General features: G+C 40.5%; 1 protein-coding gene across 1 annotated transcript; it reads right to left on the bottom strand.

Moving 5' to 3' along the window:
- Positions 1-582: 582 nt before the first annotated feature.
- On the bottom strand, positions 583-25,939 carry LOC121697053 (sacsin-like). Its single transcript, XM_042078318.1, has 8 exons — positions 25,428-25,939; positions 25,278-25,335; positions 22,242-22,329; positions 22,041-22,152; positions 13,425-13,571; positions 11,899-13,330; positions 11,732-11,820; positions 583-11,510 (listed from the first exon to the last, which is right to left on the bottom strand). Exons 2-8 carry the CDS (start codon positions 25,307-25,309, stop codon positions 607-609), a joined length of 12,804 nt encoding a protein of 4,267 aa, XP_041934252.1. The 5' UTR covers positions 25,310-25,335; positions 25,428-25,939; the 3' UTR covers positions 583-606.
- Between the last annotated feature and the right edge of the window lie 1,658 nt (positions 25,940-27,597).

Genomic DNA, 27,597 nt, shown 5'->3' with positions numbered 1-27,597 from the left:
CTCCCTCTGCATCTAAGGTTCTGATCTCAAGCTGACATTATCAATTGCTTGGCACCTTGATGCAAGCTTAACTGTGTTTGATAGCCCTCTATCTCTACATCCACTGATAAAATGTGATTACCAACACCGCGCGCCAATATGTATCAGCCCTCCGCCCCCACACGTGGTTCAGCCCAACAAAAACACTAAAAAAACCCCCGGCAAAACTCCAATATTAACTGAATTTTACTTTTGTTTCCAATCCAGTTTCTGTTTTCTTTATCTTGCGTGACTAATGACACATTTAGAAAATAGCAGCAATTATCTATTTGCTGACCAGTTAAAAAAAATTGAAAATTGGATTATTGAACACATTTTTTATTTGGATCAGATGGATGGAGCAAATAGAACAAAGCACTGCAAAGCGTTACACGGACCGAACAAATCACCATTCCTTTCTTTGAGATTAACTGCACACTGACTCTGATTAATCATGTCTATAATAAAGGATGCAGAACATTTGTGAAAGTCAAAATCATACAACCATAAAAGTATCTCAAATATGAAAAAAAAATAAGAATGAATAATAAAAAATTACAAAAGTTACAAAAAGATCATACTTTTTAATTAGTATGTTACATACAAGTCCACTTTCTGCAGAAGTTCATGTGCAACATCTAGAGCTTCCTTCTCATTTTCAGGCTGGAATGCATTGTTAGGAATCTTAGGGGGAGGGTGGTAGTTGGGATACTGAGTTGTTTTGCCATCCACACCCAAGTGTTTTAATCGACCCACAAGTTCTGACAAAGCGCTTAAATCTGGGCTGTAGCCTGACACTTTCCGAGCAAGAACAACGATGGAGCAATTGGGAGAGTGTTTTCCGCTTCTTCTGTACTCTGCTGCCATCAGAGCCTTCTCCACAGCCTGATGAACCTTGAACAAACACCACTCAGTTCTTCCACTCTCTGAGTCATGGTGAGCAGCATTAAGGTCACACTGGGCTTGCAAATACCAGCGCTTGGCTTCCTCTTTGTCTGGTCTTGGCATTTCCTGGTGGAATGACCAAAAATTATACTGGGATCTGTGAGTGTTGCGGTAGAATCTCTTTCTCCCTTGACGGTGACGTGATGCTTCAGAATTCCACTCAGAGTAGAAGTCTTTGAAATTCCATGACCGACTAGAAGGTCCTGTCCCTGTCTGTCCATTTTGTTCATATTCCTCAATTTTGTTTTTTAAGTACTTGAATGCCTCAGTAGCAAGCTCCTCCTGCCCTGGGTTTTTGTCTGGATGCCACCTGAGAAACAGGCGTTTGATGGCTTTTTGTTGGTCCTCTTTGGACATGGTCCAGATTTTTTTCAGGCACTTATCAATTTCCCTTTTGATTTCTTCAAAGGTCTTAGGGAAGTCCTCCTTAGGTGATGGCTCAGGATCATCCACCAATGTTACTTCCCAACAAAAACTTTGGCCAGGGGCAGATGTTTTTTCTCGTTTAAACTGATAAAGATCAAGGGAGCTCACTTCATGAAATTTATCTTTGCCGATCTGTATTTTGTATCTACAACAATATTGACCTGTTTCACTTGCTGCATCTAATCGTTCGAGAACCACTGCATAGTAATAATGTTCATTCTCTGATGTCTGTTTGAAACCTACATATTCACCTTTTTCATAATTGTTCATGAAGCTCATGTCAAGGGCATCATACCATTCCTCAGGTATTAGACTTCCAGGGTCTGGATGATGAAGATCTTCTTTTCTGCTGGCACTGTTACGGATTTCATACTTTTCCAGTGTCTTCTCAACCTCCTCCTGGGTATCACATGACAGAAGCTGGCCCAAAGCGAAAAGGTGATCTGGGCTGAGGGTATTCTGCAGCAGTGAATTAATTTCTTTGGTTAATCTAATGACCACCTCCTGCATTATCTTAAAGTCCATATCTCCACTGTGCTTCAGGTAGAAGGTGCAACCCTGTGTCTCTTTTTTAACATACACTTGTGTTTCCGAAGTGGTATTGACAAGTGGATCTTGATCTAAGAAGAGCTCTGTCTCAAGGATTTCGCAGCATACAATTTGAAGTTTTCCGAAGGTATTTTTACATAGTTCAACAGCATCAGTACAAGAGATGGTGCCTTTACTTTGTTCTCTAATCAAACTTGTGATACCATACAAAAATGGTCTGGAGTTTAAATGTCTCTCAAACCAACCACTGAACTCACAGTTGTTTTTATATTGACATAGTTTCACACTACAACCCACAAGGCTTTCAGAGGTGACATGAGACAACATTGTGGGTCGACTGTCCTCAGGCAGCAACAACAGCATCTTCTGATGTTCAAAGATGTCTTCACCTAGATCACAATGCCCCAGGTTCATTAGAAGGCTGAGCTTGTCTTTTAGTGAGTCCTCCAATCTTTTTGTCTGAAAGACTGTATCATTGAAGTAGAGCTCTTTAGACTTGTGCAGTCTGCCATCTGCTGATGGTAAATACAAATTCTCCTGGAATTGTATTTGTTCTGATTGTGTTTTTATCAGTTGGAAGAGGTGCTGGACAGCACGTTTGAACGTCAACTGCTGATTTGGATTGAGAGTTTTTTTCCCTTCAGAGTCCATGTAAATATCCTTGAGGACTATGCAATACTGCCTAATTGTTGGCCTTTCCTCTACACCGATCCCTTTAAAGAACTCCGCGTAGATTGCATGCTGTGGACTGACTTTATACAGATATGGCCTGAACTCTTCGTAGTCATCAAGAAGAAGCACTGCTTGAGAGGCTTGCACAAGAATGGTATCATTTTCAACAAGAACCACTGGCTGATCTTGAAGCTGAGACCCGCTGAAATCCAGTGATTGTAAGTATGCATATGATTCGCAAAATACTTTTTTTCTGAGGTCTCTCATATGAATGTCACATTCTGATTGACAGATGTTTTTCAGATTTTGGGCCACTAAATCACAGGGTGGCTTCTGAAAAGCTCCTGCTTTAACCAAATCTGCATGGTAATATTGAGAAAATCCGTCTGTGGGCAGTATTGGCATGGAAGACCAAATGAGGTACTGATGATCAGGGTTTGTTTCAATCAAAGACCCTTTGATTGCAATCGCATCTCTTTCACCAGCAAAGGGATGTTGGTAATCACACAGTTCTTCCTGAATTTGCAAAGGAAAAATAAACATGATGGTTGCAATCCTATTCAACAAGTTAGATTTCTTTTTAGTGTCATTGAATATCAGAGCTTCACTGAATAATGCTGAAGACTTCGTCCTGAGCTCTTGAACTGAGGTCTCGCCATGTACTTCTGACTCAATTGTTTTTGCAAACTCTATTATCTCAATATCTGAGACAGTATGTTTCATTCCAAGTTCAATCAGCAGCCTCCTCACAACCCCTGAGTCTTGGTGAAATAGTCTCCAGAACTTTGGTGGTACAAATTTCTCTTTAGGGAGCATTATCTTGTAGAGAGGTTGTTTCTCATCAAAAAAGTAAGACGGGAACTGAAGAGTACCATAGATGTCTCTGATGAACCTGACACTTGATAGTTTGGCCACAATCTGATCCTTGTACGTCTCATATTTTTGGTTGGACTTTAAGACCAACAGCAGGCGAACAGAGTCAAGAACTTGTGGTTCTGTAAATGTGTGTAATAAGGGCAGTAGGAACTTCACATAGAAGTCTAGATCCGTTAAAATGTTTATGTTAATTTCCTCGGACAGCCGTTCATTGACCATGTTGTACTTCAGAAAAACATGCCCTTCTATATCAATGTTAAACAAATCTGGAAATTTTGTAATGCACTCTGTGTTCAGGATGAACATGTTGTTCTGTCCCTCAATGCTCTTCCGCACACCCTGCACTGTCTGAAACAGTGGTAATGACTTGAACCTTCTCTGATATTCCTCTGAAGTTTTGGAAGTGCAAATTCCAGTTTGAAAGAAATCCTGAAGATAATCTAAGTCTGCATCGGACATCTTGAATTTTGAATGTGGAATCTGGAAAACCTGTTCCAAAACAGCATTGCTGTTATCCGTCTTGAGGAGCTCAGGTATCAAATGCTTAAAAAGCACTTCATTAAAACTCTTTGAAACTTTTTTGATAAAAAATGAGCAGTTCAATGTCACAAGACCTAATTTGACTAAGATAGATGACATTTTCTCATTTGATTCCTTAAGAACGCTTGAAAGATCCCTCATTGTTTTCAGAAAATGTTTGTTATTTTGGCTTGGGCTGATGACTGGAAGAACAGGAGAGTCAAAGAATGCTTTCTTGATCTCATTGAAAGTATTACTTGATTCTCCAGCCTCTTGGTTGATTTGTTCCTCAAAAAAATCCCACAGGCGCTTTAGCCAGGCAGGGGGTTTGTCTTCATTTTGAACGTCATTCAGTATAGGTATCAAGTATTTTGATGCCACAGGTATTGTCAATTTCTGAAGATAACCACCCTTTTGAAGTATATCACTGTAAATGAAGATCATGTCATGATCTGCAAAGACTGCTTTTTGTCCCTCAAATATATCCCAAAATCTAGAATACTGCCTTGGAGAACCTGAGTCAAAAACCCTTAGGGTCTGATCTTGAGTAAGGAGAAGAGGAAGTCCATTAATAGAGTTAATGTTGTTCTCATTAACGTCTTCCATACAGAACTTAAGGAGTAAGTTACATTGCCTACTGTCTTTAATGAGCGTCTGATCAACAGGTAAGGGTAAGGCTGCCAATGTTTTTGTGGCATCATTAAGGGGTTTTTCCTTCAAGTACTCCCGCACTGTTTTAGGGCACAGCATCATCACTTCCACACCTGCAGTTTTAAAACCTGTAGATATTTTCTCCATCTTCTGAGACCAAGGAGCAACACTCATTCCAACGTTTTCTAAAATTTCAAAAAGACCTGTTTGCAACTCGCGACTAAAATGAGGAGAATCCATAGGATTGTGCTTGAGAACATTTGACCAGTTGACTGTGTATTGTTTACTTGAATATAATGCTAAATGATGGCTAAATGAAGGCTTTTTCTCTGCCACCTCCTGATGGGAAGTATGTAAAACAGGTATCACAGAGAGATCTCTTTCATGTATAGATCTGTATACATGATTGATCATTGCATGCCATTCTTGCTTAACGTCTTTTGAGACAGATGGGAAGTATTTCAGATATGAGAAATATAACTGTGATTCTAAACTCAATAAACTCAGAGGGGTTCCTGTTTTAATGGTCATTTGTATGTGCTTTAAAAGATCTGCATACAGGGGTGAAATAACGTCCAGCTTGAGTGACTCGTTCCACTTAGTCTTAGGACTCACTGCATCCTCTTTCCATAGGTCCCTTCTAGAAGAGTCAACCTCAAAATTCCCGTTGACATGAACTGGCAGACCGGTTTCCCCAGGCAGAGGGAGGGAGCAGAATAGTCTTCCATTTAAGTTGGACTCAAATGGCCTTCCAGTGAAGCCAAAGGACTTTGCTCCAATACAAGCTGCCACAGCTGCCTGTGCTGTCTGGGAAACATCTGACTCATTAATTTGACCAGAAGTGGGTCTAAAGGAGCCAAACTGTTCTGCAACGACCCATTGACTATTTTTCCTTTTGCCTTTTGAATCCGATAAGGAGATATGCATGTTATAAATGACCTTGCATGGGACCAGGGAACCTTGAACTTGATCTTGGAAGTTTGCTCTCTTAATGCTGCTTTCTTCTGATAGTTGCTTTTCAATCAAATATTTAGTATGTAGTTTGTCTGAGTCAGGGCTGATTGTATGGAACTGTATTTTCTTGACATGTTTCAGGAAGAGGATCAAACCATCTGAGTCTTCAGCAAGAACTTGCATCAGTTCATCCATGTCCTGGAGTCTGACATCTGCTTTGCATATTTCAGACTTAGCTGCCATTTCCACTGTTCGGAGAGGAAGCCTAAACATAGTTCCAGATTCAAGGTTGAATTCTGATGGCAGAAATGTCTGATAGACATCCATGAATGACATCTTAAATTGATCTTTCAATGTGTACATGCATCCTGATTTCTCTTTTGATGCCATCTCTAAATATTCCATGTGTGGATCAGATATGCAAAGCTTGTCTCCTGTTAAAATGGCAGGACAATCTGTGAGATGATAAACAGAATTGAATCCAAGACCGTATTTTCCTGTTTTTCCACACTGTCCGTGTTTCCCACCTTCCCCAAGCTTCTGAATACCTTGCAAGTCTGCATCAGTAAACACCTTGTTGTTGTACACACAAAGAGCTGGACCTTGAAGAGAATCCCATTTCTTCCCAAATGTTTTCTTAGTGCCATGTTTTCTCGTATCCAAAATGAAGTGTATTTCAGTGGCTTCTGCATCATCTGCGTTCTGAACGAGCTCTTTGATGATGTCCTTTTTGGAAGGATATGCTTCTATGATGTTTTTTATTCGGACTGTTAGTTTTTCCTGTTGTCCAAATTCTTTTGCATAAGGTGAAAAGCCATGAACTTCACTATCTTCTAGTGTGCGGTGTCTTGTTGTCCTAACACCAAAATGACGTGCAGCTTCCCTTGCTATTAGTCTGTGACACAAAGTAACACCCGCCGACACTGGCATCCATGGGCTGTCATTGTAATGAAGATCAGAGCTGGGTCTCAGTATAGAGTTTTCATCAGGAACAAGATAGTTCTGTGAAATTGCATCTTCAGACTTAAGGAGTCCTTTTCTCAGTATGTCCAGACAGATATTTAGATCAAAGTCGGAAAGAGGATTGGGCCCGTATTTACTTTCCATCTCGTGTAAAACGGCAGAGAATTGTTGAGGGGTAAATTGTTGTTGTAAACCAACACATTCCCAAAGATCGTGAAACTTGGAAAACACACTTGGTAGGACACAGAGATATGGTTTGGCTTCAAACTCTTGACATTTTGCCACTGATTTCACATGTACAAATGTGTTGTCCACAAAGATAAAGGGGAATGATTTAGCAAAATCTGCAATGACGGTTGGGTTGGATTGGGTTGGATCTTCATCAATTAGCAATTTGTTCAAGTATTCATAGCTCTTATACACTATTTTGCCTAATAGAACCTGATCATGAACATCACATTTAGATGCTTCCTCCAGTTGTCTTAGCACTGTGTAAAGTTGTGGTGTTTTGCGCACACCCAGTTTGTCAAGGACAACGTTATCTTCGCGGATCTTAAGGTGTTTATGGTCAACTGTGAATTCAGTCATGTTCACCAAATAATGGCAAGAGAAGTTATAAACCTGGCATGGCTTTTTCAACATTGGAATCATATCATTGTTTGGCTGTGTATTTACTCGTGGACATGCAGGGATGAATGGTGTGTTTTGAAGGGCATGCCAGTAATGAGATTTTTGGTCAACTGACAACTCATGCATCAGTTCAAACAAGCATTCAAGACGCTTCATGGCTTTAGTTCTATCTGTTTCCCAGACCTTTAAGATGGTGCCTGCTCTTTCTGCCACGTCCTCTAAGGGCAAATGATCACTTAGCATTCCTAAGCCTATCAGCCTATGCATCCTTTTTGGGGAGCAGAAGTCATCTCTGGTATCATCAATAAACCTTCCTTCCTCCCGGTCATACAGACAAGCCACTTTCCCTGATGGATTCACCAATGTCCTGATGTATCGGAGTTCACTACTCTGTGATGGAATGCAGCGATGCACTTTCAGTAGTTCATCCACTTCATCATTACAGAGGTCAATTGCACAGAGAATCATAGCCTTCCTGTCTTGGGATTCCAGGGTGTCTAAATTTCTAAACACCACATCCCGGAAAAAATCTGTCCAGCTGAGTGTTCTGTCCGTGACAATGTCTTTGAAGCCACTCTTTATCATGCTTTTTCTTACCCATGAAGGAAGTGGGACAGCATGGCTGTGATGGCTCTGAAAAATCTTCTCTGCAAGTTCTCCAACTTCCTTGTGTTCTGCTATGGCTGGGTCCAAAAACCTCACAGAATTAAGTGAGTACCACTGTTTCCCATCACCGAAGAGCTCAAGATCTTCACTACAAAATCCATGCACAATTGCTGAGTAGAAGGCATCAACTAATGGTTTAAATGCGTTGCCTACTTTCTCGCCATCGGGCCAGAATGTGTAATAAGGATAATCTGAAAGGCTTCCATTTTCTGATAATTCTTTCAAGATGAGTAGGGTAGTAATGTAGGCATTTGCTACAGCATCCTTCAGTAGGGCTTTGTTCCATTCTGCCTTCACTCCAGTCTCCCATAGACTTTTACGGTTTGACATAACAGCAAACGAACCATTGATATTAACAGGAAGACCAGTTTGGATTGATAGAGGCAGAAAACTGAATGCTTGTCCAACTAAGCTGCTCTTCTTGACTGCCCATTTCCCAGTCTGAGGTTCTTTTTGCAAAGGCACAGCTAGTCCTCCAATTGGCACAGAGAATATGTTCAGCTCCTTTTGTTCTTGGACCATTTTTAGTGAACTGTGAGTGCCGAAACAAGAATAAAGAAGCCAGTACTGGACAGCATGTACATCAACATTGTTTTGAATTATTTCACTGATACTTGCTTCAGAACTATCAATTACATCTGCACACTTGGTATGATGTTGCATCAAAGAGATGACAGACTTTCTTTGACTGTCTTTCAGTCTTCCAGATATTGGAACTGTGTCCACAACCTTTCTTGTGATCTGAACAAGAGTCTCCATTTGTTCATTTGTTGGAGGAGTGGTGGCATTCTCTGGCAAAGTCCGAAGAGAGAGATCCTCTACATTTCTCAGAAAAAGCAGATGAGTTTGAGATTTATGAGTCAGATGTTGCTGAAAAGCCACAATACGATCCGTGTCATACACCTTTGTACTGATTTCTGAAATCTTTGCTTCCTCTGGACTGCGAAAGGGCAACTTCATTAATGTGCCCTTGTAGAATTTTTGAGTGTTTTTCTCAGAGAAATCACAGTCAAAAATGCCTTGATATGATTTGAATTGTCCTGGAAACCTTCGGGAAATTCTCTTTTGGAACGCGTTCAGTTTGATTCCAGGATTTCCTTTATTTTGAATGTACTTTTTCAAATGTGTTACATTTGGATCAAAAATTAAGAGTTTCTCTCCACTCAGTATTGAAGGAACATCAGTCACATGGTATACTGCATTGAATCCAATTCCAAATTTTCCAATTTTCTCCACTTTCTTTTCTTTTGAGGCAGATCCCACTTTTGTGATATTGGTCCAGTCTTCATCTGAAAAGAGTTCATCATTGAATGTCCAAAGGCAAGGGCCATTACACAGGGACATACCACTGTCAATGACACTGTCAGGGGAGTCTTTGTGTTTCCTGAAATCAACCATGAATCTGCAAGTTCTAGCACCAGCATCCTCAGCATTTTGTAGGAGCTCTTTGAAAATGTCACTGTCCTCATCATACTCCTTCAGGATGTTTTTAATTCTCTGAGTTATGGGCTCTGTCTGACCACACTGCTCTATTCCAATGAACTCTGGGTTTAGAATACGTGTGCTGAGGAGGGGGATATTCAGCCACTCTGCTGTCACAGGAAGTACCTCTTCATGAATGACATAAAAATCTTCTTGGTCTTCTTTCAAGTCTGTTAAACCCTCTTTACTTATATCACAGAACAAAGTCTTAGAGGCAGGCTGCAAAGTGAATGTTTGGTTTTCAGCCATTACTGGTACTGGAGTATCATCCCTGGCAGGTTTATTCTCTTTGCGCAACCAATTCAGGATATTTATGGACAACCTCAGCTCAGTGGGTTTTCCAAAGGGAGGATTTCTTTGATCAATTCTTTGTTTGACATCATTAAGTATTTTCTCAATCTCATCTTCTGAAAGGGCTAACTTCACTCCGGACTCTCTCAGTAAGACGTCAAACGGCAGGTACTCCTCTGGGACCCTGTCAATGTAAGAACTCAGATCTAATTCAGGGGGATATGCCAAAACCACATCACAAGGTGATACAAAGCGGTTGTCAATCCAGAGCCAAGGCACAGATTTTTTCTTCAATACCTCCCTAAAAAGCCCAATATGGTCCTGCATGAATTTGTATGTGTCATGCAACTTCGTTTTGAATTTTACATCTTTGTCAAGATCAGGTGTAGTTTGTGACATTGAGTTTAGTACCGATAGATTCTCCATGACTTTCTCAGCTGGTGGTGAATTCAATAGTCCCAGTTGTTTGCAGACTTTCTCATTTAGCTCAGCAACAAGTGGCATAACATGGCCAACAACAGTATAGTACATTGAATGTCTAATTTCACATGGTTTATAAAAATGTCTGTTTTCACGTTTCTTCTTGACTTCTTTGGTCACAGCGTATGGATTCTCACAAGGAAACCACTGCATCTTTTGCAATTGCTCCAGTTGGCTTGGAGAGAATTTAGAAATTATATCATTGTCATTCAGCACTCGGAGAAGAACATCTGCTTTCTTCCATGTTTTTTCCTCAGAATGTCCACAAGACTTTTCAAGACTTCTGACAACATCCAGCACATTGTCAGGTGATATATCCTTCTCTTCTGACTGCAGTCCAAGTTGGCGTAAGCTCTGGAGCATCTGTTGAGTCATTGCATAGTCGGCAGAAGGAAAGAAATTTGGCTCAAAGAGTTTTTTGAAGGTGTGGTTGTTCGGATCAAAAACACTTGAAGCTTTGGCTTTCTGGCATTGTCCTTCAATTTCAATGAAGGTCAGATCTTTGCATTTGTTGTATAACATCACATTTTGAGAGAAGAGGGCACAGCCATGTTGTAATATCCAGATCATTGTTTTCTTTTCATTCTGCTGATTAAAAGAACATGCCTCAATGCATTTCACTAAATGAAGGGCCAGCTGTGCTGTGTCCAAAAGTTCAACCTTGAGGGTTGCTAAAAGTCTGCGATCTGCTTCACTAGCACACTGGACCACAGAATTAGGAATGGGAAGGTCAGAGGGAATGGCTGGTGAGGAGTTCAAAACCACTGCATGCTTTGATTTACCACATACATACTCGCCAGTCATCAACTGGAACAGAGGCATCTTAGAGACAATGTTTTGCTCTTCATCTGAAAGAGAATCCACAGAAGAGAGGAAGGACTTGATTTCCTCTTTTTCAGTGCAAGATGCAGAGTGGATTCCTCTGATAACTTGATCGATGCTCAGGTTTAAGAAGACCTTCAGCAGGCTTTTAGGTGATGGTGGAAGAGCAAAGGCTTCGATGTCGTGGTGTTTGAGGTACTGCTCCTGTTTTATAAGAGTGCCCCCAACTTTCTTTACTACGTTCTGAATGTGTTCAGATAGGCTGCTGTGTTTGCTTTGCTGAAACACTAGGGTAGTTTTTTTCTGTAGCTTTGCCAACAATACAGATTTAGAATCATTTCCAGATGATTCCACAGGTAATAATGGCAGGTTAACAAAGTAGCCTAATTCCTCCCAGTTGGAACTCAAATATTTCCAAAACTCTATCAACCACCCCCTTGGAGGATGTTCTGGATTACCTCTATCCCACAACACAGGGTCAAGTCCATTTTTCCATTCATGTGGTAAATGTTTCTTGGTTAAATCAGCCACATTTTGTGCATCCAGGTTGATGATGTTGAATGTTTCTACAATTGTTAAAAACAAGAGTTAGAGAGTTTAACGTTAGAGAAAAAAAATCATGAAGCATGCACAGATTCTAATTATTATATTATACTGCATAGTGCATACCCTGGCACTGCAGTATGAACTATGCAGTACAATACAATAATTATGTTTCTGAAATTCTACTGTTACATTTGTTTCTTCATGTTTATATTTGCTAATCCATAGTATTAAATGAACCAACCTTTTGTGGCTATATTTTTCAAGTGACAAAGGCTGTTGAGGCTCAGTTCTTGAGATATAAACGCTGCTTTACAAAATGGTAGCAATTCTCTGAAAAACAAACAAAACTTAACCTTCTAGTTTCTTTGCAAAACAATAATGTTGAGTATATCAATATGGCTAACTCACCTCGGAAATTCTTTGTTGTCAATCAAAACAGTGGATTCGTCGCTGCCTGTGAACTTTTCGAACGTCCCATTGTCAAGTGGTAGAAGCTGAAGACCTTCAAGCTCCTGGAAATTCTCATCACTGAGGACATACTCCAGAAGGGACAGTTTTTCATTGTGTGAGACCTCCTCTAATCTACCTCTGTGAATAACATCTCTGATAAAATGTGGGGTGATCCACTGTAAAGTGTCCCGCTCAGGAATGACCCGTTTCAGGTCATTCAACACATGCTTTGGAACATCGATAAGATTTTCATTCTCTGTAATCAAAAGTTTGGCCACTGCAGATAAGACGGGCTCCTCAATATCATCATCTGGAAATACAGCATCTGATGGGGTCACCCAGATTTTCTCATCTTTAGCCAGAGAGAACACGGCGTTGTTATTTAGTAGACGTTCTACAATATCCCTTGCTATTCCGTGCCATTTCTCCTTATGCTGCATTTGGATTATGTCTGGCCACAACTGGTACACTGATGTTGCAGGAAGGACGGAGTTTCTGCAGCACTGGATGGAATCAAGAATCATCTTCAAGTATGTGTGAGGAAGAACGTCAGTCATCAGAAGTTCATTCCATTGAGCTGCTTCATCATTCTTCTGGTCCTCATCTTGCCATTTAATATGGCGCCGGTTATCAGTCAGGCCAAAACATGCATTGGTATGAACTGGCAGCCCTGTCCTGTTTGGCTCATTGTTTGGAAGTGGAAGGAAACAGCTCAGTCGTCCGTCAGAAATAAAGTTCTCTGGCTCACAGGGAAAAGCCAAGTCAACTTGAGGCTGGTAACACAGCTTCTCAGCAAGCAAGTCGATCTTTGCCACCTCTCCCTCTTTCAAGCAGTACGATGTGACAAGCCACTGGGTATTTCTCTCTCCATCACTAAGTGAAGCAGAAGAAATGTTTTTAAACACCGTTGACCCCTCTGGGGGCTTGTCAGTGTCACCTGATTCTAAACTTGCTGGGGAGCTTGACAAGGATACTTTAAGTTTTACGGCTACAGATCCACAAGGGTCAATGTGCATCAGGGAGACATTAGACACATGTCTCAAGAAAAGAAGGCTAATCTCTGCATCTGCAATGAAACTGTCAAAAAGCTGAACAACTTTGTCTGAATCATACAAGTTATCGGAAATCTCTGAGGATTCACAGCGCAATGGAAACCGAAAAAGAGTCCCTTTGAAAAACTGATCCTCTTCTATGGTTTTCTCCCATGTGCTGTCACTGACTTGTTTGACAATGTCTCGAAGGGGTTGAAATTGATCTCTCGAGGTGAAAAGGACATTTCTGTCTTCATCATCATCCAGAGACCATCTGTAACCTCCCTCTCCATCTCCAAATATCTTCTCCTGTGGGTCCAGCAGCCCGAGGTATTTGGAACTGAATATATATGGCATATCTATAGGAAATGATCATTTATCGATATTAGACTTTACAATGATTAAAACAACATATATCATTTATGTATGCAGTACATGGCATATAATGTTCACCTGTAATATGATAGACTGAATTGAATCCAATCCCAAATCTCCCCACTCTGTTTGGATCATTGCGCTTGACGCTTCTCCCTGTGGCCTGAATGCCTTGCCAGTCTTCTTCAGTAAAGACAGCATTGTTGAATGCATAGAGGGCAGGACCTGATCAAGATAACAATGTTAAGTCATATGTAACTTAAAAAAGCATTTTGGGTAAAGAATTGTACTTGGGGGATGAGAAGATCATCTTGTGAATGAAGAAGTGCAGTGTGGAAGGTGTGCTTGAAGTAAGTTTGCATTACAGCACACATACTAGCCATGAATCAGGTTTATCTTATGATATCATATCTGTGGCATGAATAGGCTGCCAATGAGAACAAACTTTCATGTTATTTGTCATTTCGGCATGCTAGGAATAATACTTAAAGGAGAATTCCGGTGTGATATTGACCTAAAGTGTATTGAAACATGATACCGAGTGTGAACGTATGTCTCATAGCCCATCTCGGCTTGTCCCCTGCACTCCAAAATCTGGCGCTAGTTAGCCGATGCTACCAACAGCTTTTTCAATAGTGGTGCTTCGGCATCGGGCTAGCCATGCAAATAAATCACTGTTTTACACCCATTTACGAGGCTCAATGTATCTCCACACTTCATTGGTAGACTTCCGAGGGCCCTGACATTTAAAACGAGACATTGAGAACTTTGAAAAAGCACTGGTAGTTTACTTACAAGACGATTTATACAGACAGTATCTTCACGAAGTTTAGCGTTGGCAGCCATCTTGAATTTAGTCACGATAAGTCAAGCAACGAGTAAGAATGAACAGGTATGATAAGGGATCAGATTCCAAAAATAATTCAGTGGAAATGCATGGATTCCAGTTGCTGCTACTGGAAGAAACTGGAATCCATGCATTTCCACTGAATTATTTTTGGAATCTGATTGCTCTGATTACTCGTTGCTCGACTTATCGTGACTAAATTCAAGATGGCTGCAAACGCTAAACTTCGTGAAGATACTGTCTGTATAAATCGTCTTGTAAGTAAACTACCAGTGCTTTTTCAAAGTTCTCAATGTCTCGTTTTAAATGTCAGGGCCCTCGGAAGTTTACCAATGAAGTGTGGAGATATATTGAGCCTCGTAAATGGGTGTAAAACAGTGATTTATTTGCATGGCTAGCCCGATGCCGAAGCACCACTATTGAAAAAGCTGTTGGTAGCATCGGCTAACTAGCGCCAGATTTTGGAGTGCAGGGGACAAGCCGAGATGGGCTATGAGACATAAGTTCACACTCGGTATCATGTTTCAATACACTTTAGGTCAATATCACACCGGAATTCTCCTTTAATAATCTCAATGCCTAATCTTGGCATCCTCCATTTGTTTGTGTAATAATTGTAAATAAAAATAAAAATAATCAAGGGCTGAAAATATCAACTTTGGAAATGAACAAAAACAAGGGATCGCTCCACCCATTAAGACAAATCTGAACCAATTATATCTCAATTTAGTGTGCAGATTTTCATCAGAATCGATCACTTTGCAATAAAAGCATGAAATTTGATATGAAGGCTCACAAAGGGGATCTGATCAGATTTAGGACCGTAGGCGCTCAAAATTTAGCCCCTGGGACCAAATATGGATTTCGTAATGGGAAAATGAATTAAAAGCTGCCAGAAACATAAAATGCAATAACACATTTCATCATAAATACATGTAAATATGAGCACACTTTCACATAGATGGTCTTTAAACTTTAAAATATAAGATATGTTTTAAAAAAAATTGAAAATGGCCGCCAAATATGGATTTCATAATGTCATAATGGATAGATAATAGAAATTAACAATTAAAACATTTGCACATTTGGTCATTAATCAATCCAGTTCATTTTTTAACAAAAAGGAAAATAGGTTATTATGATATCTATCAGAAATGATGTACTTTTTAAATGTATATTTAAATATTTAATATTAAATTGTGTGCATATACTAATACGCATCATTTTTACTTGGTAGTTTGTCAGTGACTCCTCCTTATTCAGTCAGTAGGTTTCATCTTGTGGTGCCCACAGTTGAATATTATTCTCTTTAAAATCTAGGGAACTGGTGGGATGTTTTACTCTTGACTACAAGTGAGATAAAGGCAATGTCAGTTGAATGTGTGTCTCACTGTTACTCAGTAAAAATAGTGTAGGCTAATACTGCAAGTGAGCTAACATAACTCAAATATAACGTAAAATAGATTTTAGTCTGCAGAAATTTAGAGTGACATGGCAGTCTGTTGTGGCCAGCGTCCTCTTCTATGCAGTGGTATGCTGGGGAGGAAGCACAAAGAAGAAGGATGCTGGGCGACTTGACAGGCTGTGAAGGAAGGCTGGCTCTGTAGTGGGAACTGAACTGGAGTGCATCACTTCAATATCTGACAAAAGGACCCTGATCAAACTGATCAACATCTTGGACAATGAATGCCATCCACTCTACAGCACTATTAAAAAGCAAAAGAGCTTGATCAGCTGGAGATTTCACTCACTGACTTGCACAACAGACAGACTGAGGAAGTCATTTGTCCCCAGGGCCATTGAACTGTTCAATGCTTCACTAAAGGGAAGAGGAGAGATAGACTTCTCTGATTAGTCTGTCTGCCTCTCCACCCTCTCCATGTTTGAGTACTGACTGCCCACTATTGCTTTACTACTGTTTTACTAATGTCCACAGCCTAATGTTTTTACTACGGTTTTCCTTCTACACTGTTTTTCATGTTTTTCATGCTATATTAGCACACATGATCAATGGCTTCTGCTACAATAATACTGAATGGCTGTAACCCTATTACCTCAACCTGTTCTTGCACTGACATAGTTTTTTTTTAATAGTTTTTTATATGACCTTGTCTACATTATACTTTGCTCTCCTATTTGTCCATATTATTTATGCTGGTCTCTAGACCTTATTATTGCACTGGTGGACTAATGTTGGACTACTTTTTGCACCTTCACCATGACACTCACTCTCTTGAGCACCTTACCATGCACACATAACTAAAGGACTACTGTTGGACTACTTTTTGCACCTTCACCATGACACTCACTCTCTTGAGCACCTCACCATGCACACAGAACTACAGGTCCTGTCACTACAAGCGTCTCATGCTTGATCACCCTCAAGCACACTGGATGTTTTACATTTAATTTATATAGTATATTTAGTATTTAGTTTTGTTAGTTTTTCTTATCTCCTACTGTCTCTATTGTACAGTGGAGTTTGGTTATATGTTTATACTTATACTTATATTTACCATTTCTGCTGTAAGTGCATGTTGTGTGTGATGTCTGTATGATACTGAGACCCCCTGAATTTCCCCTTGGGGATCAATAAAGTATCTATCTATCTATCTATCTATCTATCTATCTGGCAGAGCTCCCCACCAAGCATCCACAACCCCATTTTGTTGTGCAGAAGACGAAGAGAGTGTTCTCTGCAATTCCCATCGATCAAGCCCATGAGCAGAATAATGCCCGTGTGAAGGGGGGTGGTGGAGCCGTTGGCTTGCTAGGCAATCCTAGTGCACTGCGGCGGTGGATGGTTGCTGGGCCTGAAGTGGCTAGGGTTATCCAAGAATTTGAAGAGGCACATCAGAGTTAACCTGACTCTTGCCAGATGAATTTCTTTCCGCCTAGCTCCACTCACATCCATCTGGGATCGCTTCCATTGAGAGTGATTTCGGCACCAGATTTTATGGTAGAGCCAATCAGGACGCAGGGCGGGAGTTTCATAGATGTGACGTATCCAAATCATATGCATGGATTTTTGATAAGGCCCAGCCTTCTGAAACACCTCTCCAATGGATCGATCCCAGATGGATGAGTGGAGCTAGGCGGAACGAAATTCATCTGGCGAGAGTCAGGTTACATCAGAGTGGCCCTAAGGACAGAATTAGGCATCAACATGATCACAGCCCAAGTGTCCAAGTGAAATTTGCTAGGGATATTCAGTGCCTTGTAAAGGTGATCCAAGAACTTGGGAACCCATTTGAAGAGGAGAGCAGGGATATCATTGTGCTTGATTCAAAAGAAATAGCTGACCCTTGTGCGGTTAAAGGAGAATTCCAGTGTGATATTGACCTAAAGTGTATTGAAACATGATACCGAGTGTGAACGTATGTCTCATAGCCCATCTCGACTTGTCCCCTGCACTCCAAAATCTGGCGCTAGTTAGCCGATGCTACCAACAGCTTTTTCAGTAGTGGTGCTTCGGCATCGGGCTAGCCATGCAAATAAATCACTGTTTTACACCCATTTACGAGGCTCAATATATCTCCACACTTCATTGGTAGACTTCCGAGGGCCCTGACATTTAAAACGAGACATTGAGAACTTTGAAAAACTGGTAGTTTACTTACAAGACGATTTATACAGACAGTATCTTCACGAAGTTTAGCGTTTGCAGCCATCTTGAATTTAGTCACGATAAGTCGAGCAACGATCAGATTCCAAAAATAATTGAATTTAGTCACGATAAGTCGAGCAACGAGTAAGAATGAACAGGTATGATAAGGGATCAGATTCCAAAAATAATTCAGTGGAATCCATGCATTTCCACTGAATTATTTTTGGAATCTGATCCCTTATCATACCTGTTCATTCTTACTCATTGCTCGACTTATCGTGACTAAATTGTCGTTTAAATGTCAGGGCCCTCGGAAGTCTACCAATGAAGTGTGGAGATACATTGAGCCTCGTAAATGGGTGTAAAACAGTGATTTATTTGCATGGCTAGCCCGATGCCGAAGCACCACTATTGAAAAAGCTGTTGGTAGCATCGGCTAACTAGCGCCAGATTTTGGAGTGCAGGGGACAAGCCGAGATGGGCTATGAGACATACGTTCACACTCGGTATCATGTTTCAATACACTTTAAGTCAATATCACACCGGAATTCTCCTTTAATACTGCAGAAAGCAGAATGTTCATCAAATTGGACAAGATCAATTGAAGGCATTTACACTCGATCGCCTAGTGAATAAACAAAATCCATTTATGATCCCATTTGTCACAATAAATTGAAGGTCTTCCGAACAAGTTCTATGAAAACTCCCAGCAACAGTCAATAAAGATTAGTGACTCTCAGAAATGATATGGAACTCTTTTCAAGGCTTTACATACTGTAGGTTGCCAGAACAGGGATGGAAATCTTGAGGAATTCTTCCGCCATGAAAATCAGCCCTGCCCTCCTGCTTTCTCTGAGAATGGCAAGCTCAGCCAGTGTACCAAGAGTGACCTCCTGTTTTGTCTTGAAGAAGGTTATCCACCCAAGTCAGAGGCTCCCAATGTCTCCTGTGTCCTTGATGGAACAGCAATCATAATGCTCAAGCCTACTGGCTCAAGAAAGATTTGCAGAGTATGCCCATCAAGTGTAGCCTGACTCCGCCTGTCTACGTACTTCCGCTCATTTACATTTCCCTACAGTACTCTGTCTGGAATAGCTCTCGTTCACTTCGGCAACTTGTCTCCGAACCAACCAGCGAACAGAGGGCGTTCCTGAGAGCGCTTACGCTTACGTTGCAAGCCTATCGTTATCGTTGTGTCCCCCCGTGGTTAACATACGTCATTGCCAAACGTTAGTGATTGAACTCCAATGATTTCAAACTTCAGACAAGCGTCCACCAACCAGGAAATAAACGTTTGTCAATGGATCTAGGTCAGACTCTGTGAAGTCAGAGAGTCTGGTATCCAGGCTACATCAAGTGTTCCTTCCTTATATTTCCTTGTGTCATCAAAAATCAACTCGTGTTGACTTGATATGGGACAGGTACTTTGCCGACTCCATCAAAGGCACTGCAAGAGCAAAGTGTGGTAAAGGGATCTGCAGACGTGTATGTGCTGAAGCAGCTTTGCCAGCGAACTAGCAGAGCTTTCTAAGGGTGGATCAAAATAAAACAGATCTTTTTCAATACCTTTCAAACATTTTGGTTAAGTCATTTGACCATGGAGAGAAGAAACTTGTCATTACTCAGGGAGGTAATCATCCTTTTGCCACAGCTGCCTGACATATGTGTTTTATCACCATGCAACCATGAGGAAGCAGATAGCAGGATGATTTTGCATGCATCTCATGCTGCGCAGAATGGCCATCAAAAGATCATGATTCGAACTGTTGATATACAGATGTTGTAGTGCTGGCAGTTTCTGTGGTGCAAAACCTTGGTGATACTGAACTCTGGGTTGAAATTGGAACAGGGAAGAATTTTAGCCACATTACAGCACATGAAATCTCACACAACCTTGGTCCTGAGAAGGCACGTGCACTTCCAATGTTTAATGCTCTGACTGGTTGTGACTCAGTGTCTAGCTTTGTTGGTTATGGGAAAAAAACAGCATGAGCAACATGGAAAGTCCTCCCCGAACTTACTCAGGCATTATTGGAATTGAGCTGTGCTCCATCTGATATTCCCTCACATATATCAGAGACAATTGAAAGGTTCAGTTCTGCTGTAAGACAGAACCAGTACATGTGAGAGCGTGAACATGGCTAGGAAAAAGCTTTTTTCAAAAAGGCACAGTGTTCGCCGAATTCCACCAACAAGTGCAGCTCTTGAACAGCATGTGAAAAGGGCAACATATCAGGGTGGTCATATTTGGGGCCAAGTATTACTGTCTTCTCCATCTAAATGGAGGTGGGTCAAAACAGAGGATGAACCATAGTTTTGAACCATACTGGACCTCACTTGCTGAAGCATCTAAAGCCTGCTATGAACTTATTGCCTGCAAATGTACAAAAGTCTGTATTAAGCAATGCAAATGCAGAGTATCACTGCAGTGTACTGCTTTATGTTTATGTGAGGGAGAATGTCAGAGAGTGTAAAGCTGTGTTAATTGTGTGGTCATTGAATTCAGCATGGAATTTTAGAATCTTATATGTTATGTTATTAATTAAACCTTGTGTTAATATTCGAAGCTCAACTGCTGAAGAGTTGAACTACTGGTTCTTTGTTCTGTTTCTTGTTATGCAGGCCTACATTAAAAAGACAAAAAAAAACTAATCCTAATGAGCTGGCACCTTGGTGGATTAGCCTGTGTGTCTCTTTCCATGTCATTTTTTTAAAAACAGTTGACCTTTTTGTATCACCATTCGTGAATTGCTTTGGTAGAGACCAGACAAAGATCAGCTCTAAATCACTTGTCATTGTGATGTCTAATTTTGATCACATAACATGAATTTTCAGATAATTCATTAACCCATGTATAGTAATATTTAGTATTACAGGAGCAAATTTTAAAACATATCTTATATTTTAAAGTTTAAAGACCTTCTTTGTGAAAGTGTGCTAAGTCTGATCAGACCCCCTTTGTGAGCCTTCATACCAAATTTTATGCTTTTATCGCAAAGTGATCGATTTTTGCACTTAACCGCCCTACTAATTAAAAATAATCATTATAGTCCAAGGCCAAATGCATCACCTGGAAGCTGGTTTTAACAAACCGATGAAAAGGCTACATCACTACTCATAAGAGACAATTTGATTCTTGTATCGCAATCGGTGATACTGAAATGTGTCAGTTGCAGCGCCCCCTATAGACGACATTGTACATGCAAAGGCAGTGATTCAGCCAAAGATTATACATAGGCGGAACAAGATACTTTGTTGTAGTTCATGTGTATGGGCGCAAAATGGGGATTGATTCCTGTCTGCATAAAGAGGCGTGCCGTTGACGTATTGATGACGTTCCACCTGTCAGACAGCTAGCAACCGGCCGACAGCAGTAGAATAAATAACATGCGCACACCTGATATAAGGTAAATTTTCTCCAGACTGGAATGCTCAAAAATGCTAAAATTGTACCTGAAATGTTCACAAATTCACAATTCACATTATTAACTCTATAGACCCTTTCAACAATAAAAACAAAAACAATGCTTGAACGTTCTATTTTGGCCCCAATCTACTTCCTCTACATTAAGATAACATATGGAATGTTAAAAAGGAAGTCTTGTGGGGCCAACTATGATGCTGATAATGGAACTCTCTTGAAAGGGTCCATAGAAACAAGATCTTAGCATATGTGGTGAAATTCTGAGCTATGGCCATAGACTTCAATGGAATAGTCGCTGCCTCTGGTCTGCATAAAGGGGGATTTTGAACCCCCCACCCCTCCTCGTGCGATCTGGGTTCCCGGAACTGGCTCCTGATGAAGTATCTTGCTCCGCGTATGTGTAATCTTTGATTCAGCTTGTCAATATGAACTTACACTCTCAGTGACACTGGCACATGTTAAGATGGAATGTCAATGTCATGGCTTCCACCGTGCCCTTGAGCAAGGAACTTAACCCCAAGTTACTCTGGGTGGGACAATGTAGTCCCTTGTAATACAGTTGACAAATGTAAGTCACTTTGGATGAAAAGTGTCTGCTAAATGAATAAATGTAAATGTATGGCCCCATGCACTTGTCTGTGTGTCTCTTGCAGCAGGTGTGCTGGGATGCGCAGCGTGTGGCCTCCCCTTCATGTTTATCATGCCTTGCGTTACACTTTATTACCACACTGCACTAGCAGCAGTCACAATAAACAGCCTATAACAGCATAAATTATCTCAGTAAGAACACACCACACAAAACTGAGTGTGAGGTACCTTGATACTTTCCAAGGTCTTCACTCAACAGGCTGTTCTTCTCATACGTCCTCTCATCATGAATGAACACCACATCAGAAGCTCCAGCATCATCTGCATTCTGTATCAGCTCCTGTTCAAAGATCAGCCAGATAATGGAATTACAGGTTAAGACTGCCATTAGCAATATTGCCATTAAATACAAAACGATTCAAACCTTACCTTTAATATTTGTCCTCCATCTGGATATCTCCTGAGGATATCTTTCAAGTAGTCTATAAAAGGTGGAGATGTTGCACCAAATGTATTTCTGAAAACAAAACAAACAAAAAGAATAAAGTGGTGTACCTTGCGTTGATTTATTACACAGCTCTTCAGAGTGCTGCAGTAAGTTCCATTCACATGAATGGGCCTTCCCAATGTCAAGAGGTCTGTTAAATCGATATAATTAAATAATATAAAGTACATAATGGCCGCTGTCAATGGCAACGGGTTTTGTACTTTTGATTCACGTCTTTCATATCATTCTGCAAGAAGTCCGCTGGCGCGTCGGGATCCGGTTCGCCCTGTCGGGACTTATTTTCCCCATAATGACCGGCGTTCTATACATTATCCCTTACGAAAAGAGGGTGTGAATAGTGCTACTAGCTGTGTGATAAATTGGCGGAGGGTAGCGCAGCAGGCCAAAACACAAACTCAAAACATAAACAATATTTGCAGGCTGCAAATGAAAGTTTGAATTGTGAATATCCTGGCTGTACCATTGTTGTCAGTGAAGCCAGTATTGTGTTTATGTTTGCGAGTTTGCATTATTGGGCTAATACAATGGACTAGTTGTAAGTTCAAACTTGATTTTTGGAAAAAAAGTGACAGCCCAAAATTGTGTGGCTGTGATTTGTCGTAATGTAGATCCAACCATGACATTCAACTTCACACAGTGCTGCGCAGATCTGGTTTAACGTGCTGGGTTGAACACAATGCATGCTGGTTAGATGTCTGACTCACCAGAATGTCACCATGTCACACAACCTAAGAACCTCATGGGACCAAGGCCCCTGCAGTCAACTATGAACCCACCATCATGACATGAAAACATCACCCCCCAGTGGCTGGAATCTCCCTTGCAGGGTAGGAATTTCACGGCGGCCATGGCCGTCGTAGCCCCTTGCGTTGGCCGTGACGCCCCTTTGAAAATCAGAGGTTTACAGGCCACGGTGGCCTTGGTGCCCCCTTCTTTAAATATTCTGCTTTGCGTCCTACTAATAGCGATATATATTTAGCCTATGGCCTGTCAAAATAATCTTAGCATTCACAGCGCAAATTACGCAGTGGAGAAAGTGACAGCGCAAGAAAGAAAGTGCATCCAAATTAACCCATTCTTCTCAGTTGAACTAGCCTACTCACGAAGTAGCCTACTCATCACACAGACATCACAAGTATCACATGAGAAGAGCTTTTTCTCAGCTTTTAAACGATGTCAGCCGCTAATTGCTGTGGTGAACGGTTCGCGAGAAAAGTAAATAATATCATTCAATTTAATCATAAATTCTACTGAAGGTTTTGCGTCCATCTCCCTACCATTCATCTCGGTGGAATACTTCACGAACCCTTCGTTTAACATTTGACAAACCATATATCAGAATAAACAGCAGACCTTACCGAACAGAACGGTGTAAAGCAGTCCCCTGTACAGTTAGCTGTTCCAGACTAATCCCGTTTTGAATTTGCAATAAATTTCAACATACATGGATGTCTCCAAATTTGGGATTTAAGTTTTACACTGTGTTTAAATTGTTCCACATTATTTCATAACGGGCAAATACAAAATAAATATTACAAATGTCGCCTAGAAATCGGTAAATCAGAGAACAGCTGACTATAAGAGTTTGTGAAAGTAGCCTTAATGATCACAAAATGCTAAGCATGCATCTAGGCTATTTGAGTTTCTTAAAGCTGAGCTGTTCAATACATGATTTCATAACAGGCCAAATACAAAATAAATGTTAAATATAGCCTAGATATCTGAAAATATTAGATGATCAAATGATTTACAGTTATATGTAATATGTCATGTTTTATGTTTTTGTAAAGTTTCATACTGTGATGCAGGTCTACTGCAGTGAATACAACTTATCATTTTTATAGCATACTACTGTATAGTTAACTTTGGCCTTTGTGCCCCCCACCAAATATACCCAACTGAAGGCCAAGTGGCCTTGCCCCTAAAATGGTGAAATTCCAAGCCTGCTCCCTTGACAAAAATGACATTTCTCATGGTGCTTCCTTGTGCAAGAATTTGCAAATATTTTCAAAAATAGAAGGGATACTTTCTTATATGTGATTTCTGTAACAGTGGCTCTGAAAACATTTTAATATTCTGTTATTTTTTGCCACAGTGTAAAGTGATGACGTAACACTTTATTTATGTGCGGCAATGCTGCTGACCTGTTGAATTTATGCCAGTTTATGCTTTACATCATAATTTACTTAGTCATTCATCATATTCATTTGAATGAAGGAGACATAAAATGTATTCGATACCAACTAAATTCCGCAACATATCCCGTGAGTCACCTCATGTGTACACTGCAGGCCTGTCTGCTGTATTTTCTAGCTCCTCCCAGCTGACACTGGCAAATCATGTAAGATCATGTTAGCCAACAAGTCAGCCACAAGCCTAAGTCGAATGCCCCTATTGACTGCTTACTTCACTCAAAATGTGTCTTGTAAAACATAACAGACATCATTTATACGGACATGTTGACATGGTTAAAAAAATCTGAACATTGAAAGTGAAAGTCAACAAGTAAAACATTATCATGCAACATCTGAAACTTTCAAGTTCAATTTCTGTAGCAAACTATTTGCTTTCTCAGTGGAAGCCACAGAAAGAGACAACCTATTTTTAAAAGACCCATTGTGTAAAGTAGCACAGTTTTAGCTGTGCTTAAAAGTATGCAGCCTCATGCTAATATTTCAAATTTGGAGTGGCCTATTTGTCTTTCAAATATAGTGGAGCAATAGTCACATTCACAACAAGTTTTCAAAAATATTAATAGGCCTCAAGTAGGCTACTACAGACAATCGAAAATCATCAAGTAGGCTACTACATTTACTTAGTATAGGCTAGTAACTGTCCACCCCTGTTTAGAAAACCTTCTAAGTCTATTATAGGCTATATTGTTTATTTAAACGATTAAATTAGATAATGTAATGTAATGTAGGCCTACAGTAGATAAAAAGTCTCTGGCTACTTACTTTTTTCTCCTTCCTTTTCTGACAGCACTCATCTTTCATCAGCTCATTGAACCTGTAACTGAAATAATTATATTTAGACCCACGTGCAAATGCAAACTTTCCTTAAACCTTCGCCGCAGTTTGTCAGTTAACAGAGATTAATCAATTTACCTTGTCGGCAATCTGTCGTGGATTTCAGCAGATGTCCATCGGTGATCACTCTCATCTCATCACTCCAAGACCGTTTTGTTTTTATTACATGGATGCTCCGCCCTACGTCAGCACTCAGTGGTTTGCATTTACTAGGAAAAGAAACGCAGGAATCACAGGAAACGAAACCTAGGCTATGTCAAAGAGTATACTCTTTGGCTATATTCGTTAGCTACGTTTTCGTTTTATGAAAGCGGATGTAATTGTATCTGAGAAACGAAACCCGCGTCTTTTTCAACAAAGCGTATTGAGTATAGCCCCGAATGTTTTTGCAGAGTTGACTAACAAATAAGAAACTATTATTCGGATCGTGCATTGAAACTGTGAGATGAGATGGATTTATCAAATATAAAAGCAGGACACAGGTTTCCTCTTACTCTCCTTCATGCAGCAGATCTAACGTGAACGTTATCTTACCGTAAAACATCATTTGGAACGTAGGCTACTTAGAGCGCGCGCACGCTCGAGAGAGAGGTTGAACGAGAGAGAGCTCGAGACAGTCAGTTCCAGGGTTGGGCATGTCATTGTTTGCATTTTCTATTTAGTATAAGAAAGTTATAAGGAAATCATAAATGCAACAAGGACAATGAGGTGGTGGAGTTATGCTGTCGTCATTTAGGAAGTTCAGGCTTGTTGTGCATGCCCTGCACTCACTCGCCTACAGTTTGGAGCTGGCCAAACAGTGCTGGCCTATCTAGGCACCTTGCCTTTGTAGAAGTTTGTGAGTCTTCAATGATTCGTTCTCCTTAAAGCTAAGGTTCGTTATTATGATATAGGGATTGTCAAAGTTTTTTTTTTTTTTTTTCGTCATCTACTTCCTGAATTGTTGGTCAACGATACCCGGGACACCGAACCACCGGGGCACATGAAATTTGGTGGGTATGTAGCCCCACTAGACTTTTACGGAAAAATTTCGTTTCGTCCCCGGGGGCCACTCCCTCCCCGTGCTGGGCCCCCCGAACCGCAAAAAAAGCAGTTTTTCCTAAATAACTACCTGAACCGTGGCACTGAGGATGAAGAATCTTTTATGGTATGTTGGTCTCAAGGGCCCACATCAACCTGGCCCATAATCACTCATTTGTGATTTGCCCCCCCCCCCCCCCCCCCCCCCAGTAAAAAATGAAAATGCAATATTATTCTGCTTTAATCGCCCCTATCTTCAGTTAAGATGTTCAGAACTGCACCAAATTTTATGTGTATGATTGACCTGGCATTCTCTGGGGGTATGCCAAGTAATAGAATTCATAGAATTTCATCCATGGGGGGGGTCCTAAAAAAATTAGGTTATGTGTACATTTAGTGACTGTACACTCATTGGCCTGTAGATGGCGGTGCACACATATACACATGCACACACACAGGCACCCACATACGTATTAGAACAGCCGATACATAATTACAAATTCAGTAGGATTAAAAGAAAGCCAAAATAAATATTCATCATCATCATCATGGCTGCATTTCCAGTATTGGCGATAAGTAGTCGTTTGTCCACTAGATGGCGCATCGTTGCAGTGAGACGTAATTTTGTTGGAAGTTAAAAGTGGGTTGGAAAAACAATGGACGCTTACTGTTTACCGCAGAGAACGTCTAATAAGGATAGGATGATGTTCACATGAAATGTAATTCCCATTTCTTCTTGAAGCTGAAATAAATCTGAGGATGTTTATCGGACATGCTTGGTTTTTACTGCAGGTACGTTAATCTTGTAATATCAATAAGGACCTAGGTAATGTTACCGTTAGCGTTGGTTGAGTGATGGAGGCATTTGATTTATTGCATTTGTAGAAAACTATAAATGCGGTTATACCAAGCAAATGTATAGCAGCACTGTTTGTATCTTTCGACTGTCATTTATTGCACGTGCTACAAAATCATTCTGTGCAATGGAAGATTTACCAACGTTACACCGGTCTGATACAGTTTTGCCTATACATGCGTGAGACTGAGACGCCTGTTTATTTTGTTTTAAGTGCGTGCAGGGTGTGAGAGGGGAATCGATGTGCTTTGATTACAGCTTGGTAGTTGTAGTCTGTGAAATTAAAAAGCACGTGTGTGTGAAGTATCCAAACAATGACACCTTCATTTCATTATGGCTGCTTTAGCAAAACACCTTAAGCTACTGTGTAGT

The sequence above is a fragment of the Alosa sapidissima genome, chromosome 22 (genome assembly GCF_018492685.1).
Source record: "Alosa sapidissima isolate fAloSap1 chromosome 22, fAloSap1.pri, whole genome shotgun sequence".
NCBI classification, from domain to species: Eukaryota; Metazoa; Chordata; class Actinopteri; order Clupeiformes; family Clupeidae; genus Alosa; species Alosa sapidissima.
This window is presented reverse-complemented; position numbering and strand designations above follow the sequence as displayed.